Source organism: Stegostoma tigrinum, chromosome 4, assembly GCF_030684315.1.
Source record: "Stegostoma tigrinum isolate sSteTig4 chromosome 4, sSteTig4.hap1, whole genome shotgun sequence".
In the NCBI taxonomy this organism is placed as follows: domain Eukaryota; kingdom Metazoa; phylum Chordata; class Chondrichthyes; order Orectolobiformes; family Stegostomatidae; genus Stegostoma; species Stegostoma tigrinum.
Window position 1 is genome coordinate 113,727,543 of NC_081357.1, and position 22,077 is coordinate 113,749,619.

A 22,077-nucleotide genomic window follows, 5' to 3' on the forward strand; every position below is an offset into this window, starting at 1 on the left:
CATTTTTGAAAATTTTAATTTTATATGAAAGCAAATCAAATTAAGCAAATCACTGTTACCCATTAAATCAATGTTAATGCACCAGTCAAATTTTGTGCAGTTGTCTTTATCAGAAAAAAAATATTATTACGCTATAAGATGGGTGGCTCAGCGGTGAGCACTGCTGCCTCGGCGCCAGGCACCCAGGTTTGATTCCACCCTTGCGACTGTGTGTGGAGTTTGCATGTTCTCCTGGTGTCTGCATGCATTTTCCCCGGGTGCTCCAATTTCGTCCCACAGTCCAAATATGCTAAATTGCCCATAGTATCCATGGATGTGCAGGCTACATGGATTAGCCATGAGAAATGTGAGGTTACACAGATAGGGGGAATGCTCTTCGGAGGATCAGCGAGGATTCAATGGGCTGAATGGCCTGCTTCCACGCTGTAAGGATTTTATGAAACTCTCATTGGCCTAATAAAAGCAGTTGCCTCCATTTTAGACAAGGTTAGGAGTGATTTCTTATTTCTAACGTCTGTAAGGCAGAAGTTGCAAGCAACTTTAAATCTATTCACAACTTTCACAAAAAGTAAAATCACGGAATTTTATCAGTTTAAAAATTACATTTAATCACTAGAATCCCTTTTTAGGTTCGAAACAAAGCAAGATTACTAGACTTTGTAAATCATTGTTCAGTTAATTCATTTAATGCCTCCTACTTTGGGAATGCCACCTTAAGTAGATGGATCTTCCATCATTTTTGGAGATTATTATTGGGGTAGTGAGTTTGCATATATAAGACAACTTAAAGAAAATGAGAACAACGGTTAGTTGTCCGTGAATCCCTGAATGATGTAAAGTATACTTGGTACGGCTGACATCTTTCCTCTGGGCTTTGCGGTTCACGCATCATCTAACCATTTGGGGTTATTCCCTTTGTGTAATTTTAAACTTAATTTTTTTAAGGCATTTGGTCATGCATTTTAAATAGGTAAGGAATATCTCTCAATTCTGTCTGTCCTCTAAGTATGAACTGCCACAGGAGAGGAGGAGTTACAATCTGAGGATGTTTTAAAGGTTAAATGCAATGTGGAACATGTACATATTTCATGCATCTGGTTAAAAAAGTTCATTGTTCCTACCAATTCTTGGTTTTATGATGGAGTATTATTGAAGGGATACATTTGGTGCTGTAGGTCAAAGTTCCCATTATCTCTGTTTTAAGTGCTCAGTTTTGCCCTGTAATTGATTGCATGACAAACATTGTTTCTAGATGTGTAGCTTTCTTAGCACTGAATGAATATTCAATCAATTTAATTTACACCTAATAATCATGACTAATCTGACTCTTTCTTTTTCTTTCTTCTCCTCCCCATCCCCCTTAGATCTTGGTATTATGGTCTCCATATTGTTGCCCTGTTGGTCATACTGGTATTGCCAATGAAGCCAAGAAAAAAGGAAAATGAACAGAATCACTCAAAGCAGAAATTGAAAGAAGTGGATAATGTGCTGACTATGAACAGTCATTCTGCTACAAATAACAACTTGAACCAGATCCCAAGATCTTCGTGAACACCAAGTGCATTTGAATGAGAAGCTAGGACTGCAATTAAACTTATTACCTTCTTTAACTACTGATAGCGTATTGAAGAGGGTTTTGTGCTGTTGGACTTCTGCAAAGTATCCTGAAGCAACAATATACTATATAAATAATTTGTTTGAAAGGCAGCACGGAAACAAAACTCATTTATATTTAACTAAAGCGGAGAAGGAATGAAAGTAATGTGATCAGCTGCACTATGCTGACCATAACTGGTTGCAATTGATTGCTACTATGCACACTACTTCAGTCTAGAGATTATTGTTTTCTTTACCTTTTTATGGAAATGTTGCCTTTGAGAGGTTATTGTAACTGCATTTTTAGATAAGCCATGAAGTTGTACTATCTGAAGTCATCCACAGCCAGTCCCACTAGAATCTTTTGTACAAAACCAAAACTGTATGTGATCCCATGTATGGCGCTTTATGCAATTAAAATAGCTAGAGGTGGATAAGTCTTGCTGACAATGACTCATCCTAAATAGCTACAGCTGATCTGTGAAAATTAACATAACTTCAGTGTAATGGGGTGATCAAACCACTTGCTTCATACTTTTTTCCATCTTAAAGAGTTTGCAAGTTTTCTTGGTTGATCCTGTTTTGCTCTTGTATTCTTTTATGAATCAACTGACTGAAAAATACTGTGATCTTGTGTACTATGTGATTTTAAAAATTTACATTAAGGTTAGATTAATTAGTGTTTTTCTTAAAATAAAGCTAGCTATTATCCTCTCCCCTCTTCTTCCAGTTGTTATTTTGGGAAGTTTTGGAAAACCATATCTAAGTTAAGCCATCTGACCTTGCATTTTCACCTGCAACTGTAGCCATGATGTGCAAATCCAAAGTTGGGGCCTGAACTGACTCCAGACCCAAGGGTCTTCAAGAGAATTAGTTTGATTATTTTCAACAGCAAATAGTTATGAGAACCTGTTGAGTGAACCTGAAAACAAGACTTTTTCCTTTGAATGTATTTTTCACTGCCTGATCTGAACATAAGGAGCATTGGCTTCACAGGATTTACAGCACCCAGGACTTCCATTGAATTAGCTTTTGGGTAAATACATGCTTGGCAAAGATTGTGTTGAAAGGTACAAAGGAGCTTAAAGCTGACAGCATCAATTCCCTGACCAGATAGTATTGGTTTAATTTATATCTGTTTCACTGATGTGAATTGCATCAATCAGCAGGAAAATGTTAAATGCACTTCAGGATGACACTCTTCTGATTTGTTCCATGTAATTATGTAAGTGACATTGCCTATTGAGGTTAAACACTATGCTTGGAGTAGAAGCCTGGAAAAGTAAAAGAATTTTTTTTTCAATATAAAGCTTTCAATGAGACACTGTTCTATGTGTAAAAATTGCAGTGTGCAACATGCACAGGGACATTGAGATTTTAGTTACCAGGATAGTAAATATATAGAACTTTCGTTCATTAAATTTAGGTGTGAGGTTTGGGTTTTTTTTAAATTATAGGGGCACGGTTTGTCTTTTTGCATTTAGTGTCCAAACTATAAACTGCACGTGACATTTTAAAGGGTGCATATTTAGAAATTGAGAATTAAAAGGTTTCACTTGAGAATTCCTTCCTCTTTTATTATCAGAATGATTTTTGTCAGGAATGTTTCAAGGAAGCTGGAAGAAACAACTCCTCAATTTGCAGAGTTAACAACAAATCGTTGTTTTAATTCTGACTGCAGTCATTTCCATAATCTGCAATTACATTGCGATGCCATTTTCTTCGTAAATCACTTTTACTTGCTGCTCCAAGATTAATTGCAAAAAATACTATCAATAACCGTCCAGCTTGGTTCAATTTATAAAAGTAAAATCTTAATGATAATTTAAAATGAGGACTACGGGGGACGGTTTCATTACTGTCGTATAGCCTACTGTTTAACATATGCATACAATTTGATTTTCACAGATACTAATTTTGGAGTCACAGAATGTAAACTTATGATTATTTTACAGTGCCTATAGTTTGAACTGATTCCAAGAACCACTTTTTCCCACTTGGCTTCACATTGTTATGCTGATGATATTTGATGTTCTTCATGATGATCATCTGTAACAGTCATCTGCGCGTAATTATTTTTAAACCTACTTACAAACAGACCCGAAGAATTTGCCGCCCCTTTCCATAAAAAAATTTCTTGCAAGTGATAACATCTCTGCAATATTGTCCTTACTTAATTTTATAAAAGCCATGTTTCAACTAGAATGTATGGAGCAGCAATTTTTTTTTGAAGGGCTTTTCCTGAGATATATGAACACACAGAAACTGCAATGTGTACCAGTCTGTATGTATGTGTGCTTTTGAGCAAATGGTTTGAATCATGTTTATGTCAAAATATTGTTAATTTCTCCACCCAACTTCCTTTTTATCTATTTAAAAATGTTAATTTATAGATTCTGTTTCAACTATTAATCCAAGAAGTGAATTCCACAAACTTTCAGCTCTTCATCTTTTATAAATTCTCCTATTCTGAATTTCTTACATTTTTAGTCCTGTATCTTTGATCTCTTGCTCTCAACTTGAAATAGGCTTTTACCATCCTGTCTCGTTCTTCAAGAATTTTAAGTACTTTGAAATTTACAAAGTAATAGGATATTGTTTCAGTGAGAAAATACCCAATTTTTCAAACCTGTCTTTGTATTTCCTTCTTAATAAGCTAATATGCAAGTGAATCTATGCTAGTGAATCAATGCTACATCTTCTTGAGCACCAGTATCTCTTCCCATTGCTGTAAAGCCCCTGTGCTCTGCTTCCTCCCTGCTAAGCAATCTTTATTCTAGTATATTATCATTTCTGTAACTCATACTTCTAAACCTTAGCGAGCTTAAACATAGTATTTTGACAGAGGCTTTCCCAAAGTCCACATAGATTACAGCTACAGGATTTTCTCCAAATCATACCTGTTCTCTTTTCAGTATTTTGAATGTTGTCGAGCAGGAAAATTTCTTTTTGAAATCCCTACTAGTCAATTTAACTATTACTTTTAGCCAGACAAGTGATATTATGTTGCCCTCCCCAGGTCTCCTAATTGTAGTTGGGTTTTGAATCAGCTGATTAATTAGAGCAGAGCAATTGTATCAGATGCAAGAATTCTTAACAGAATTGAGTAATATTTGGAAATATTGGAAAATAAATGTTTCTTGAATTCCTAGAATTTTACATTTTTAGTGTCAATTAGTTTTAAATTAAAAACTCTACTACTTGCTCAATTAAAAAAAATTAATCTGAAATCGTTTCCGGACTAAATTGAAAATTCTTCATGAATTGATAGTGCTAGCTACATTGTAGCTAAAATTTGAGCTCTTGCTATTGTGCAGGTTCTAAATAATTAGGTTCCCTCTTATATTTCATCACTGATGTATTGTCAACAACCATGGGTAGTCCGTAAGCTGGGTCTTCATAGCTGTGCTGGGGGGAAAATATGTGTTCATTAAATTTATTGATGCTATTTCACTAGTGACATATTTGAAACATAGTTGACCACCATTTTTATGTTTAAAGAAATAACTATTATTATGCTGTAAACACAATCATCTAAAATAAGCTCTCTGTTTCAGAAACTACAATGAATGATTGCATAATTATCATGTATTTATTCAGGTATATTAAATCTTGTTACATGTATAAACCTTCAAATTAAAGTTTATTTCCAACTTATTACTGAGCACTTCCAACATTTTTGAGATTCATCACTTCAGGGCTGACCTTTAGAGTGTATGTCTGGTTCAACATGGAAGTTAAGAATGAAATAAGATAGTGTGAAAAAAGCCAAGAATTGTGTTTCTCTATAAATATGGATAAACAGTATTTATCATCTTATAACGTATCTGATCCATTACTTATGCTTAGCACTGGCTTAAGGACAGCTTTTGAGGGTCAAACAAAATCTGAGTTCTGTTTCTTGCTTTTTAATTGCCTTTGTTTCAAGTGCTAGTTCTGGGTTATATTAAGACAATGCAATGCAAAGTTATAGTAGAATTTTGATCCATCTGCCGTTGCAGTGTAATGATGTAATGGTTGTATCAAGTTTACAGGTTACAAAAAATTGTTCAAACTTTTCATTGTACTAAAAAAGGATCATAGTAAGGTAAATCATATACAGGAAAACTGAAGACAATTTGTCTTTTAAACCACTAGCAGCAGGTAAGATATTAAAGATATAGATAAAGTATTTATATTAGAATTGTTGCAATATGCAGAAGAGGGGAGTTGAGGATTGCCAGATCGGTCATGATCTCATTGAATTGCAGTGTAGACTCAATGGGCTGAATGGCAAAATCTGCTCCTAAGTCTTATGATCTAAATTTCATCTGATGGTCATCTCTTCCGAAAAAGATGACAATACACCTCGGGATCTCTTATTGTTTTCAGATTTGACCACCACAAATGTATTTATCTCAAATTGGTTTCAGAAATGGTTCAAACGAGGAGGGGGGAGGGGAAAACCTTTTTACAAATGCAGACTTTGTAAGCAATTTTTATTTTTCTATTAATGCCACTGTAGAAAGGAATTGTAGCTACTTTTTTTTCCCTTTGGGAATAAATGCTTAGTGGCTCAGTGTTTTTAATCTTATGTGCTTAAACTAAATTATAATCACCAAAATATGCCTTTCTAGTTTTCACTGTCTTTTTAATCCATACAGTAAAATATTACAAAGTTTTGAACTCTGTAAAATATTTTGTACTTTACACTACAGAGAAAATGTTCTGCACTGATGTCATTGAAAAATTCTTTAGCTTTGTATTTAATGTTAGCAATTTTTCATTGTTTTGATATGATGCCAGCTGTTTGAGTGATTGTAACTTCATATAAATTGTTTCATTTTGTGTGTTTGTGTCAAAATGTGATTAAAATAATTGCTAAGAATTTGTCTGCAAAAGAATTTGAATACAATTCTGGAGTTGGGTTTCATTCTATTGAATGAATAGTGTTAAAAATGGTCTGTTATGGGACATTTTTTTAAAAAATGAAAGAACGGTGGATGCTGGAAATCAGAAGCAAAAACAGAAATTGCTGAAAAATTCGGCAGGTCTGGCAGCATCTGTAGACAGAAAACAGAGTTAATATTTTGGCTGCACTCATCCTTCAGAACTTCTGAAGAAGGGAAAATGTGAACTCTGATTCTTTCCACAGATGCTGCCAGACCTGAGCTTTTTCCAGTAATTTCTGTTTTTGTCTCTTGTGGGGACATAATTTCAGACTTGAGGAACTATGTAACTTTTGTGATTTCCATTGCTATAAATGGATGCCATTGCAACTCATTGTCCAATTATCAAATGTTTTAATTAGTGTTTTAGTATTAGGCTATCCAAAACCTCATTGTTAATTTTTACATACATGCTTATAATTCCCAGCCCCACATCACGGGCCTCTTGACTCCCCCAAAGTTATTTAATGATTTGACTTCTAGTCTGAGATTGAACTAGTGTTTACTAAAGGAACCTATGGCCTGACATGGTCATTGTGGATCATGTGGGCGGTGTCAGTATCCAATCCAGCAGGTAGCTGGTACTTGGCAGGAGTTAGTTCTAGTGGGTAGTCTGAAGGCCCTCTTCAAACATGCTGCACACAGAGCAGAGAGAGTATTGCAGCAGAAGTGAGCCAGTGGATAATTGCTTTAGCAAAGGGCAGTATGGCTCCTTGTTTCATTTGAGGTGCTCCTGCAATCTGAGAATAAAGGGGGAAGAAGGCCAACACCCTGTTTTCTTTTAAACAAAATGGCTGGAGGTGACTGAGAAAACAGTCTGTGGGTACTTGAATGAAAATGGTTGCAATTCCAGAAGTACTTCAATTAATGTAAGGAATTGCACGGTGAGAGCCATGTGTGACTACAAGGTTGCAGCCCTGCGTGCTCACAAGCCCTAAGGGGAGTAACCTATGGCAGAGTGATCAGCGACCACCATGCACAGTGAACCGCATTACTGCATCAAACTGGAAAACTGTCAAGTACAGGTAAGCTCTGAATCTGGACACTGCAATAGCCATTTGTAGCTTGCCTCCAAATTATGGACTGATAACTATTTAAAGTGGTGCAGTCCTAATGAGTGGCTATGAGACATGACCCTAATATGCAGGGAAAGAAGTAGAGGTGTATGGGATGTAGTCTGTGCCTCCTTTCTTGTAGTCTCACAGATGGGAGAGGCAGTGGTGGTTGCACAGATTTCAGCATAGCAGCCTATCACAGAGGGCAATGTCCAGGTTTTATCTGCGCATTGCAACGAAAGTGATGGTCATGATTCTGAGGCCTTTGACTATAGAAGTCCAAATCAACATCTGGTAAAAGGATATAGGTAGTGAAGTTGTTAACTAGATTCTCTGCCACTTGGTCACTAGTGGATGAGGTGCTATTATTTGCCATCGAACCATGAGACTTAAGAGGAGGAGCCACTATCTGAGCAGGCATCATTCTAATGGAACCTCTGACACAGCTACTCTGTCTTGGTTGGGAATTGACACAGATTTAGAACGGGTGCACGAGCTGCTGAGCCACATGTAAGAGAGAAAGTGACAGCTGTGTGCAATCTTCAAGACATTGAAAGCAGGAATAGCAGCGCTCAACTTTCACAATTCAAAGCATCAGGAGTAACCACTGAAGAAGCAGATACTAGAACAATGGGAAATCTGTAAACGTGCCACAGGTTCCTCTGCTTACATGCACAGATGGTAGAGACATCTATCAATGCTATGACTGTAGCCATCTTCCTAGCGTAAGAACTACCTTGCCTCCTCCATAGAATCAGAGAATCCCTATAATGTGGAAAAATTCCATTTGACCCATTGAGTCTGTACCAGCCCTCTGAAGAACATCCCACCCAAACCCTGCCCCTACTTTAAACCTGTAGCCCTGCATTTCTCATGGCTAATTCACCTAGCCCGCATATCCCTGGACATTATGGGGTAATGAGTTTGGCCAGTCCATCTAATGTGCACATCATTTGGACTGTGGGAGGAAACCGAAGTACCCAACTAAAACCCGTGCGAAGGAGGCGGTGGGGGGGGAGCGGTGGAAATATGTAAACTCCATGGAGATAGTCATCCAAGGCTGGAATCAAACCCAAGTCCCTGGTGCTATGCAGCAGTAATGCTAACCACAGAGCCATTGGAAGAGTAGGAATATTCATGAAAAGTGCCATGAAGCAGATCGCTGATTGGACACACAAAGGAGATGACCTCATTGTCAATCAGTCTTCAACACTGGGAAGGTAAAATGACCTAGAGACCTACTGATCCATTGCTAAATCTTGCTTAACTCCATGAAGAGGAAGGCAAGTGGACTCTGAAGGGATCACAAGTTTACAGCCTGAAGTATTCTGGGTGTGCTGCTCAAGCCCACTCCTTGGGACCTCAAAGGGTCAGGTATCCAGAGGCTTCCACTACAGGCACTTCATACATTGGAACAGCCTGCCCTACTTGAACTGCAAGTAGGAAATAGTTTTGAGAAAAGGTACCTATAGCACTTGGGCATGACTTAATTTTTTTTCACTAAATGTCACCATTACAGGTTTTAAGATTTGGAATGCTGACTTAAGTGGCTGTTTCTGTTGATTTCTATCCCAGTAGTGCAGGAACTGATGTTGAGGTATAGAGCTGGAATGTGTAAAACAATGAATACAATGTGGGCCAATGATGAATGTATTGCCATACCATGCCTAGATTTTAAAATACTCATTTGTTTTTAATCTTTCTACAGCTAAGCTGCTCCTATCACTGTAATCTATTTGAGCCCCACGACCCTCTATGACATATTCACACTCTTTCAGCTATAATTTAGTGCTATTGTCAAACTTTGAAGTTATACCATGTGTACCTAATCCAGATCATCAGGTCAGTGGTCCTAACAATGATCCCCGGAGCAATTCCCTTCAGTCTGGGAAAACAACTGTTCACGATCTCCGCTTTTCTCTCTTACCCAATTTCATTCCTATTGTCTGTCTAAACGACAGGCTTCAATTTTGCTGACAAGTCTATTGTGCAGCACATTAGCAAACACCTTTTTAAAAGTACATGTAATTGAATCTACAACTGTCATCAACCCTCCCATCACTTCATTAATTTCGCTTAATCAAATATAATCTGCCTTCCTTAAAAAAAATTAAACAACCAGTTGGTGGCTCAGTTTGGTTTAGCTCGGCTGGCTGTGTGGTTTGTTTGCAAAGCAGAATGACGCCAACATAGTAGGTTCAACCCCTGCACTGGCTGAGGTTACCATGAAGGACTCTCCTTCTCAATCTCTCCCCTCGCCTGAGGTGTGGTGCCCCTCTGGTTAAATCACCACTAGTATCTCTCTATTGAGAGTAGTCCTGTAGTCTGGTAAGACGAGGTGATGACTTGATTGGCAAGTGGTTAAAATACTAATGGACGAAGTACTGAAATTGTTTTCGGTGTGTGTCTTGGTAATAATTATTTTCTACTGAAGGAAGTGCTGAATACTTGGTGGTTGTTTGGCACAGGCTTCAATCCAGGAATTCTGAATGTAAAAAGCTGCTTTTATTTAAGTTTCAAAAGCAACATTATTGTTAATGCAGAATCAAAGAATGTCACTGTGCATAGGGAGGCCATTTTAGTTCTTTGTACTTGAGCCAGTTTCTTGAAATACTCAGCCATTTAGTCCTATTGCCCTGTTTTTTTTTTAATCGAGAGCCTTGCAATATTTTTTTCTTTCTAGTGTTTTACCATTCTCTTACTGCTGAACCTGCTTCAACTATCCTTAGTAGCAGAACATTTCAGATCTTAACGATTTGCTGTGTATAAAAGAAGACTAATTTTACTCCAGCCTCCTTTTGTAAATTATCTTATGTCTGTGTTCTTTACTGACTCTTGTGCCAGTGGAAAGAGTTATCATCTTATTGACACAATTTAATGTAGCAGCATGGTTTCAAGTTATTCTGTTTGTCAACCAGGGTGACCCAGTGGCTCAAAACAAAATACTGTGGATACTGGAAATCTGAGGTTTAAAAACAAAAAAGTGCTGAAAATATTCAACAAATCTGGCCGAATCCACTGAGAGAGACTGTTTGTTTTAGATCAATGAAATGGTGAAAGGTTGAGACATATAATCAAAGTAAAATACTTAGAAAACCTGTTGGAGAGAGAAAGTCTGACTTCAAGGTCAGTATTCCTGGCAGTGAATTAAAAACTAATGTTAATTTTACCAATTCTGGATTGGCTTCATTAGTAGTTGCTTCCATTCCAGTGTGCTGGTTATGTCATTGCAGTGGCATTCTCTTTAAAAGTGCCCGGAAACTCTGAATGACCCTAGCACCAACAACTCAAAATGAAGAAAATTAGCTCAAGACCTTCCTGTTCAGACAGGCATAAGAAAATAATGTAACCCAAATCATTAAAGATAAAAAGAAACATCGAATTAAATGGGTTTTTCCTAATTTGTTACACACTTTAGACTTGAACGTTAAAACCAGAGATGAAAGGGTGCAGAGATGTAGAAAATTGTGGTTGTTTCTCTTTCAATGTGACCATTGCATGGGATGAACTCTGTCCAAATTTGTTTGTATTAAATATTTAGTGGCAAGCCAAATATACTTTGATATACTGAGTTGCTGTGTAACATACACATGATGTTGTAGTCTAGAATTTTATATGGTGATGGCTCTTTCTTACTACTTTATGACTGACTAGCAATCTCTCCCACTCTTTTTGTCTGTCATTGGCATGAGTTGGAATGGATTGTAGATTGATCTCAAAAGGTTATCAATGTTACTCTCTTTTCCCCCCTCCACAGATGCCACCAGACCTGTTGTGTTTCTTGAGATATTTATGATTTTGTTTCAGACTGGCTTTTGTGGTAATGTTTGGCCTTATTATGAATGCAGTTTCATTGGCCATCAAGTTGGTGGGACTTGGAAGTAAACCTTTTCCCTAAGAGGCAAGAAGCTGTCCACCAAGTCACAGGGCTTCCCACTACACAAATACTGCTAAGAAATGGATCAGGGAGCAAAGTAGAAATGTGCTCATTCTATCTTTGTTTGTCAATGATTCTGCCTTAAGATGTTATAATATTCACCCATCCCAAACGATGCACACCATCTACACCATTGAATTTTCACTCCGTCCAGCACCACTTAACAGCGACAACAGTTGTAGCTACACTGCAACAATACGAAGACTCTTTGACAGCACTTTTATTAACTTGCAATCTGTATCACCAAGAAAGAGAAGCCAAGAGACACAGGGGAACATCACCATCTACAAGTTCCCTTCCAAGTCACAAACAACCCTGATTTGTAACTATTGTCATTCTTTCACTTTCTCTGCATCAAAAGCTTGAAACTGTTCCCCAGTGGTACCTTGTGTACCTGCACAAGATGGAACAAGCAGTTTACTGCATTAGAAATGGCAGTTAGAGATGGGCAATAAATGACCACATTCCATCAGCAAATGAAAAGAAACCTCAGATTCAACCATAAAGCAACATGGAAAACATTGTTCAAATGGCAGTTCAGACATGGCACATTGCAGTGTAATAATGCCTATAATCTGTGAAAAGGTAACATCCAATGCTAACAGTAATGATATCCTTTCTTCCTTCATCCTGATGTTGTATCCACAGTGCTTTATGCCATTTCCCATTTTGAACCCTAATCCACTAAACCCTGATCTCTCAACTTTGCTCCAGTTATATTGCCAATGGCCAATACAAGACTGATTTGGTGTTACTATTGCATAGAATTACATTGAATTTCAAAACTCCAAAACAAGCCATTTGACCAAACAGGTAAAGGAAATTGCCTATAATCCACATTAACCAGCTCTTCTGAGACTTCAGCTCACCAAATCAACAAATCTTTCTTCTCCCTCCTCCACACACTGATCCTTCGGTCTAACTAGCCCATGTCTAACATAATCCCAAACTAAATTGGTCCCACCTGCCTGCTTCTGGCCCATATCCCTCTGAACCCTCCTTCATGTAGTTATCCAAATATCTTTGAAATACTGTGTAATTGTAACTGCATCCATCATTTGCTCTGGCACTTCATTTCACACATGAACCACCATCTGCTTGAAAACATTGCCCCTCAGGTCCCTTTTTTCTCACCTTAAAACTATGCTTTCTCATGATCTAATAAACCTCCATAAAGTCACCCCTCAAACTCCGAAGCTCCAGTTTTTTTAAAAAATCCCAACCTCTCCAGCCTCTCTTTATTACTCGAATCCTCCAATCTTGCTAACATCCTTGAAAATATTTTCGGCATGCTTTCCAATTTAATAATATCCTTCCCATAGCAGGGTGATCAGAACTGTACACAGTAATCCAAAAGCAACCATACCAATGTCCTGTACAGCTACAATATGACGTCTTAATGTCTATGCTCTGACCAATGAAGGCAAGCATGCCAAATGCCACCTTCAACACACTGTCTACCTGTGATGCAACTTTCAAGGAACTATGTACCCAAACTTAAGTGTCTCGGTACAACAACACTCCCAAGGCTCTACCATTAACTGTGTAAGTCTAGATTAGATTAGATTCCCCACAGTTTGGAAACAGGCCCTTTGGCCCAACAAGTCCACACCACCCCTTGAAGCATCCCACCCAGATCCATTCCCCTATCACCCACACACCCCTGAACACTACAGACAATTTAACAGACCTGCCTTCTTCATATTACCAATTGCAATGCTTCACATTTATCTAAATTAAACTCCATCTGCCACACCTTGGTTCATTAGTCCAGTTGATCAAGGTCCCTTTCTACTCTTCGAAAACCATCTTCACTGTCCACTATACCACCAATTTGGATTAATTGAGTTATCATTGTCCTGTACTGAGGTACTGAGCTATACAGGCAGATTCTACCATACGATATCAACCAGAGTAGCAGAACATGCTTACAGTCACAGATAGGGTGAAGAGAGAGGGATCAGAATTAACATTTGAGGGGTCCATTCGAAAATCTGATAAGTGAGGAAAAAACTGTTCTTGAATCTATTCGTATGTGTATTTAAACTTTTATCTTCTGCCCAACAGAAGAGGCGGAAGAGGGTATAACTGGGGTGCGAATGGTCTTTGATTATGTTGTTTGCTTTCCCAAGGCAGCTGGAAGTATAGATGGAGTTAGTGGATGGAGAGATGGAGTGGGCTGTGTTCATGACTCTCTGTAGTTTCTTGCAGTCTTGGGAAGAGCGTTGCCATACCACACTGTGATACTTTCTACAGTGCATCTACTTAAAGTTGTAAGAGTCTTTGTGGACATGATGAATTTTCTTAACCTCCTGAGGAAACATGTTGTGGTTTCTTGACCATCGTGTCAATATGGGTGGACCAGGACTGATTGTTGTGATCATCACTCCCAGGAACTTGGCACTCTCACCATCTCCACCTCAGCACCATTGATGCAGACAGGGACATGCCTTCCTCTCCATTTCATGAAATCAATGGCCAGCCCCTTCATTTTACTGACATTGATGTTGAGATTGTTGTCCTTACACCATGTTCCTAAGCACTCAATCTCTTTCCTGTATTCTGTCTCATCATTGTTTGAAATCCAATCTACAACGTGGTGAATGGAGTTGCGGCAGAATGAGTGAACAAGGAGTGTAGCGGGGGCTGAGCATGCAGCCTTGCAGGGCATCGGTGTTGAGGATTATAGTGGAGGAGTTGTTGTCGTCTATTCTTACTGATTGCAGTTTGCGGGTCAGGAAGTAGAGGATCCACTTATACAGAGGGAAGCCAAGACCCCGGTCTTGAAGTTTAGAGATGAGTTTGTTTGGAATTATGGTGTTGAAGGTGGAATTCTATTTAATAATTAGGAGCCAGTGTTGGTATTTTTATCCAGATGTTCCGGGGTGAGTATAGGGCTAGTGATGATGTCTGCTGTGGATCTGTTGCACAGGTAGGCAAATTGCAAAGGATCAAGGCAGTTTGGTAGGCTGGAGTAAATGTGAGCCACCACTAACCCCTCGAAGAACTTCATAATTATGGGGGTCAGATCTACCAGGCAGAAGTCATTGAGGCATGCTGCATGATTTTTCTTTGGCTGTGAGATGATGGTGCTCTTCTTGAAGCAGGTGGGGGCTCTAGATTGCAGTAAGGAGAGGTTAAAGCTGTCTGCGAAAAGTCCTGCCAGCTAGTCTGCACGGGATCTGAGTGTACAGCTGGGGATTCCATCCAGGCCAGTCATTTTTTGTGGGTTCACCCTCAAGAAGGCCGATCTTTTGTGACTGTGGGTACAGGTGCACCTTAGGTTGTTGGTATAGGTGACATCATTTTACTGACCTTCTGTTCAAAATGAGCATAGAAAGCATTGAGCTTGTCAGGTAGGGATGTACTGTTGCCCAGAATTCTGTTTGATTTCACATTGTAGCCCATAATGTTGGGTAAGCGTTGCCACAAACAATGACTGTCTGTGTGGTTAGTCTGGGTCTCGAGCTTAATTTGGTATTGCCTCATGGCCTCTCTGATGGCTTTATGAAGACCTTGCCTGGATTTCCTGTATAGATCAGGACTGCCCAACTTAGTATGCATCAGGCCTGGACTTCAGTAGGGAGTGTTGTCCTGGTTCACCCATGGTTTCTGGTTGGGGAACATTCGGATTAATTACTTTGGCACACAGCTTTCGACATGCTTGCTAATGAAGTCTGTGATGGTAATAGCATACTTGTTTAGGCTGGCTGCTGAGTTCTCGAATATTTGGCCAGTCCACTGACTGTAAGCACTCCCATAGAAACCCTTCTGTTGCCTCAGATCAATGTTGCACTGCTTTCTGTACTGGGCCCTCATGTTTCAATTTCTGCTTGTAAGCCGGGAGGAGGAGCACACCTTTATGATCCAATTTTCCAAAATGCAGATGGGGAATGGTGCAATAGGCATCATTGGTTGTGTAGTATCGGTCAAGGATGTTCAGACCTTTGGTGGGATGGGAGACATGTTGATGCTATTTTGGTAGCACATTCTTGAGGGTGAACTGGTTGAAGTCACCAGCTACGATGAACAAGGCGTCCGGGTATTCTGTCTCAAGGCCTTTTGTCGCATTGTATACATCGTCAAGTGCACTCTTCACTTCTGTTTGCGGTGGGATATAGACAGCTGCTGGGATGATGGAGATGAACTCAAGTTTGAATTCATTTGAAAGTCAGGGTGAGAGCAAATTGCCATCTGTTCAGAGAATAGCTCTCAACAGCCATCAGCTCTGAAGAAAGAGAAAATCACTGGCTCTCAAAAAAATCTCCAAGATCTCAAAGCAAGCATCATCCAAATCAAGCATCATCCAAATCAAGGCACTGAGGCACTGCGCTCTTAGCTAATATTCCTGACACACACATTCGACGGAAGAAGGCGTTCCTGACTGGTGGACAGCAAAGAACGTAAAGGACATTCTGGAAACTTATCGTGGCTGTAATTTTGAGAGATTAATCTTTAATTTCTTTTATTAATTTGGTTTATATAAGTTTTACTTGTATCTGTTGGAACAGTGTACCATTTAGAATTTTATTGTGTTCAGGAATACTTAGTAGTTAAGGGGGAATTGTTCAGTTTAATAGATCTGTTCATTTGTTTACCGTTAGATAACTAAAATTGTTGATTGTAAATTGCAGAGTGACTGTGAGGAATTCATTTTATTTCACCTCTCCTTTTATAACAGATTGGGAGGTGAGAGGCACGTACACCATTTTTCATATTTCCTTTAACAGACTACAAGGTGAGGTGAGCTTCTCGGGGATATTGGTTTTAATTATCGGAAAGGTGTCAACCTCTCCTTCATAAAAAAAACAAAAAAAATTACAGCACAGGAACAGGCCCTTCAGTCCTCCAAGCCTACACGGATCCAGATCTTCTATCTAAACCTGTCACCTATTCTCCAAGGATCTGTATCCTTCTGCTCCCTGCCCATTCATGTGTCTGTCCAGATACATCTTAAATGATGCTATCGTGCCCATCTCTACCACCTCTGCTGGCAACGCGTTCCAGGCACCTGTTAAAAACCTTTCCACGTGTATCTCCCTTAAACTTTTCCCCTCTCACCTTGAAATCGTGACCCCTAGTAACTGAGTCCCCCACTCGTGGGGGGAAAAAGCTTCTTGCTATCCACCCTGTCTATACCTGTCATGATTATGTAGACCTCAATCAGGTTCCCCTTTCAACCTCTCTTTTTCTAATGTAAATAATTCTAATCTACTCAACCTCTCTTCACAGTTAGCGCCGTCTATACCAAGCAACACCCTGGTGAACCTCCTCTGCACCTTCTCCAAAGCATTCACATCCTTTTATTAATGTGGCGACCAGAACTGCATGCAGTATTCCAAATGTGGTCGAACCAAAGTCTGATACAACTGTAACATGGCCTGCCAACTCTTGTACTCAATACCCCGTCCGAAGAATGAAAGCATGCCACATGCCTTCTTGACCACTCTATCGACCTGCGTTGCCACCTTCAGGGTACAATGAACACCCAAATCTCTCTGTGCATCAATTTTCCCCAAGGCTTTTCCATTTCCCGTATGGTTCACTCTTGAATTGCATCTTCCAAAATGCATCACCTCACATTTGCCTGGATCGAACTCCTTCTGCCATTTATGTGCCCAACTCTCCAGTCTATCTATATTCTGCTGTACTCTTTGACAGTCCCCTTCACTATCTGCTACTCCACCAATCTTAGTGTCATCTGCAAACTTGCTAATCAGACCATCTATACTTTCCTCCAGATCATTTATGTACATCACAAACAACAGTGGTCCCAACATGGATCCCTGTGGAACGCCATTGGTTACAGTTCTCCATTTTGAGAAACTCCCTTCCACTAAACTGTCTCTTTTTGCCTAACCAGTTCTCTATCCATCTATCTAGTACACGTTGGACCCTGTGTGACTTCACTTTCTCCATCAGCCTACCATGGGCAACCTTATCAAATGCCTTACTAATGTCCATGTATATGATATCTATAGCTGTTTCCTTGTCTACCAACTTTGACACTTCCTCAAAGAATTCTATCAAGTTGGTAAGACATGACTGTCCCTGCACAAAACCATGCTGCCTATCACTAATAAGCACATTTTCTTCCAAATGTAAATGGATCCTATCCCTCAGGATCTTCTCCAGCAGCTTCCCCACCGCTGACGTCAGGCTCGGTAGTCTATAATTACCTGGATTATCCTTGCTATCCTTCTTAAACAAGGGGACAGCATTAGCAGTTTTCTTGTCCTCCAGGACTTCACCCGTGCTCATAGATGCTGCAAAGATATCTGTTAAGGCCCCAGCTATTTCCTCTCTTGCTTCCCTCAGTAACCTGGGATAGATCCCATCCATACCTGTGGACTTGTCCACCCTAATGCCTTTTAGAATACCCTACACTTCTCTTCTCCTTATGCCAACTTGACCTAAAGTAATCAAACATATATCCCTAACCTCAACATCCATCATGTCCCTCTCCTCGGTGAATACCGACACAAAGTACTCATTAAGAATCTCACTCGTTTTCTCTGACTCCTCGCATAACTTCCCTCCTTTGTCCTTGAGTGGGCCAGTTACCCCACTTTCTATAGTTACCCTCTTGCTCCTTATGTACGAATAAAAGTCTTTGGGATCTTCCTTAAACCTGTTTGCCAAAGATATTTCATGATCTCTTTTAGCACCCTTAATTTCTCCTTTTCAGGTTGGTCCTACTTTCCTAATATTCTACCAAAGCTTCGTATGTTTTCAGTCGCCTAGACCTTATGTTTGCTTTCTTTTCCCTCTTTGCTAGTCTCACAATTCATCTGTCATCAATGGTTCCCTAATCTAGCCCTTTCTATCTCTCATTTTTACAGGGACGTGTCTGTCCTACATTCTAATCAACCTCTCTTTAAAAGAATCCCACATATCAAATGTGGATTTGTCCTCAAACAGCTGCTCCCAATCCACATTTCCCAGCTCCTGCCAAATTCCATCCCCTATTCCCAATTCCTTTGCCTCAGCAGCATCTGCTCCCAGGATGAGGCATTCCACTCCCGCACATCCCAGATGGCTGCATTCTTCAAGGACTGCAATTTCCCCCCCTCAGTGGTCGAGAACGCCCTTGACCATGTCTCCCGCATTTTGTGCAACACATCCCTCACACCCCGGCCCCGCAATAACTGCCCGAAGAGAATCCCCCTCGTCCTCACATACCACCCCACCAACCTCCGGATACAATGCATCATCCTTCGACACTTCTGCCGTCTACAATCCGACCCCACCACCCAAGACATTTTCCATCCCCACCCTTGTCTGCCTTCCGGAGAGACCACTCTCTCCATGACTCCCTTGTCTGCTCCACACTCTCCTCCAACCCCACCACACTCGGCACCTTCCCCTGCAACCGCAGGAAGCGCTACACTTGTCCCCACACCTCCTCCCTCACCCCTATCCCAGGCCCCAAGATGACTTTCCATATAAGCAGATGTTCACCTGCACATCTGCCAATGTAGTATTCTGTATCCACTGTACCCGGTTTGGCTTCCTCTACATTGGGGAAACTAAGCAGAGGCTTGGGGATCGCTTTGCAGAACACCTCCGCTCGGTTCGCAAAAAACAACTGCACCTCCCAGTCGCGACCATTTTAACTCCCCCTCCCATTCCTTAGATGACATGTCCATCATGGGCCTCCTGCAGTGCTACAATGATGCCACCCGAAGGTTGCAGGAACAGCAACTCATATTCCGCTTGGGAACCCTGCAGCCTAATGGTATCAATGTGGACTTCACAAGCTTTAAAATCTTCCCCTCCCCCACTGCATTCCAAAACCAGCCCAGCTCGTCCCCGCCTCCCTAACCTGTTCTTCCTCTCACCTATCCCCTCCTCCAACCTCAAGCCACAACTCCATTTACCACCACCTAACCTCCATCCTGCCTCCTTGACCTGACCATCCTCCCCGGACTGACCTGTCCGCTCCCCACCTCCCCACCTGTACTCTCTTCTCCACCTATCTTCTTTATCCGTCTTCGGTCCGCCTCCCCCTCCCTATTTATTTCAGAACCCTCTCTGATGAAGGGTCTAGGCCCAAAACGTCAGCTTTTGTGCTCCTGAGATGCTGCTGGGCCTGCTGTGTTCATCCAGCTTCACACTTTGTTACCCGAGGACATTGGTTCCAGTCCTGTCCAGGTGTAGACTGTCCGATTTTGTAATAGTCCCACCTCTCCCAGAACCGGTCCCAATGTCCCAAAAATCTGAACACCTCCCTCCTGCACCATCTCTCAAGCCACTCATTTATCCTGCCTATTCTTTCATTTCTACTCTGACTAGCACGTGGCACTGGTCACAATCCTGAGATTACTACCTCTGAGGTCCTACTTTTTAACTTGGCTCCTAACTCCCTAAATTCTGCTTGTAGGACCTTATCCCGTACATTACCTCTATCATTGGTGCCTATATGCACCATGACAGCTGGGTGTTCACCCTTCCCCCTTCAGAATGTCGTGCAGTCGATCTGAGACATCCCTGACCCACGCACCTGGGCGGCAATATGCCATTCGGGAGTTTCGTTTTCAACCACAGAACCGCCTATCTACTCCCTTTACAATCAAATCCCCTATGATTATACCCCTTCCACTCATTTTCCTGCCCTTCTGTACAGCAGAGCCAGCCATGGTGCCATGAACCTGGCTACTGCTGCCTTCCCCTGGTGAGCCATCTCCCCCAACAGTATCCAAAACGGTATAACTGCTTAGGAGGGAGATGACCGCAGGGGACGCCTGCACTGCCTTCCTGCTTTTTCTCTGCCTTTTGGTCACCCATTCCCTTTCTCCCTTAACAATCCTAATCTGTGGTGTGACCAATTTGCCAAATGTGCTATCTACGACTTCCTCAGCATCGTGGATGCTCCAAAGTGAGTCCATCCGCAGCTCCAGAGCTGTTGTGTGGTCTAACAAGAGCTGCAGCTGGACACACTTCCTGCAAGTGTAGGAGTCAAGGACATCAGCCGCGTCCCTGAGCTCCCACATTGAGCAAGACGAGCATAACATGGGTCTGGGATCTCCTGCCATTTTCACTCTTAAGCTTAGCTTAGTCCTACTAAACTATCAAATAATAGATAAGTGAAATGAAAACATTTTTACCATTCACTCTACATGCCAGCACATGATTTAAAAAAAAGAAAAAGAAAAACCTTACCTTATCAACGTACCACAGAGTCGTTATTTTTGGTTAGAGGAGAAGGGCCGGGAGAGACACTACTTGTGTAGTTCCTCGGGTTTAGCCACTGCCCAAATATATCAATTCACTCACTCGCCTTCCCAGAGCGCAATTCGACCACTCCCACTCAGCTCCCACTGCTGATGCAAAAATGGAGACTGCTGATTCTACGAGGTAAGTCTTTTAAAATGAACCTTCAAATCAATTTTGTATCCAATTACTAGTGTCTCCCTGAATCCTATTTGATCCAACTTTACTAAACAGTGTACCAAGTGGATCCTTGTCAAAGGCTTTGCTACAGTCCATTGGCAATGTCTCCTGCTCTGTCCTCATACATCAGTCACAACCTCCAAAAACTCAGTCAAGTAAGTGAGACAAGATTTTACACACACAAAGCCATGTTGCCTATCCCTGAAATGTCCTTGCTCAGTCCTTTGAAAACATTTGCATTAATTCAATAGATCGAGACTCCAACACTGCAGTTACAACTTACAAGAGGCAAAATGTGATCTGTTTAAATTCAGCGCTTAGTTCAAATGAGCTGTCAAGTTTCAGTTTGCACATGTTCATATTCTACGACCTTTCATCTCCTGTCAAATGAGATCTGTTTAAAAAAAAAGGGTGGCAATTCTGCATCTGGGAGCTGTTCCAATGTTTTAAAGGTTTGCAGAGACTTCTCAGCCCAATTAAAAATTCAGGACTAAAAGTGGGGTGCAAGATCAGAGGGGTCAGGGTGCCAAGTTACCTGTCATTAACGTTAGTTCTAAAGACCAGTACTAAAAAATGACCAAAGCATTCTGAAGCATTTAGTTAGATGGATAGAACTGAAAAACAGAGAGGCTATGTTAATATTGTATTGAGCATTGATTAGACAGTTGCTTGCAATCCTGTATTTCAGATATGGGGTCTGATCCCAGACTTCACTGAACATGTAGCTGAAGGATTTTTGAAGCAGAGCTGCAGAATTCACGAGTGTCAGAGAACGAGTTTAAAAAATGTTAAAGATATTTTTGGCCAAAAGGAGGCACTGACTGATAGTTTTCGTATTAACTGTCCATTTCGGTACCAATAACATAGTAGGAAGAGGGTTGAGGTCCTGAAGGCATTTTTTTGGGGAGCTAGGCAGGAGATTAGCAAGCAGTTAGTAAGTAGCAATATCTGGTTTATTCCTGGAGCCACATACTGTTAAGTACAGAAATAAGAGTGTAGAGCAAATGAGTACTTTCTGGAGTGTAAGAGGAAGGGCTTTATATTTCCAGTGCATTGGACCAATTCTGAGAATTGAGTTTATTGTGGTTACTTCTAATAATTGATCACAGGAGTCTTGAATACATATTTTTAGTCATTTATTCAAGTATATGCAGGGAGATTGCATTCT

At 40.6% G+C, this 22,077-nt stretch overlaps 1 protein-coding gene across 4 annotated transcripts in view; it reads left to right on the forward strand.

The window, feature by feature from the left end:
* Nucleotides 1-6,376, forward strand: part of mboat2b (membrane bound O-acyltransferase domain containing 2b) — a 114,820-nt gene extending 108,444 nt beyond the window's left edge. For 3 of the 4 annotated variants that reach the window (XM_048531416.1, XM_048531418.2, XM_048531419.2), the window contains one exon: nucleotides 1,365-6,376. In XM_048531416.1, the coding sequence (XP_048387373.1) occupies nucleotides 1,365-1,551 (187 nt within the window). In that variant the 3' untranslated portion in view covers nucleotides 1,552-6,376. The remainder of the gene's footprint in view (nucleotides 1-1,364) is intronic. The other variant, XR_007247580.1, reaches the window with a different exon arrangement.
* The last annotated feature ends 15,701 nt before the right edge of the window (nucleotides 6,377-22,077 follow it).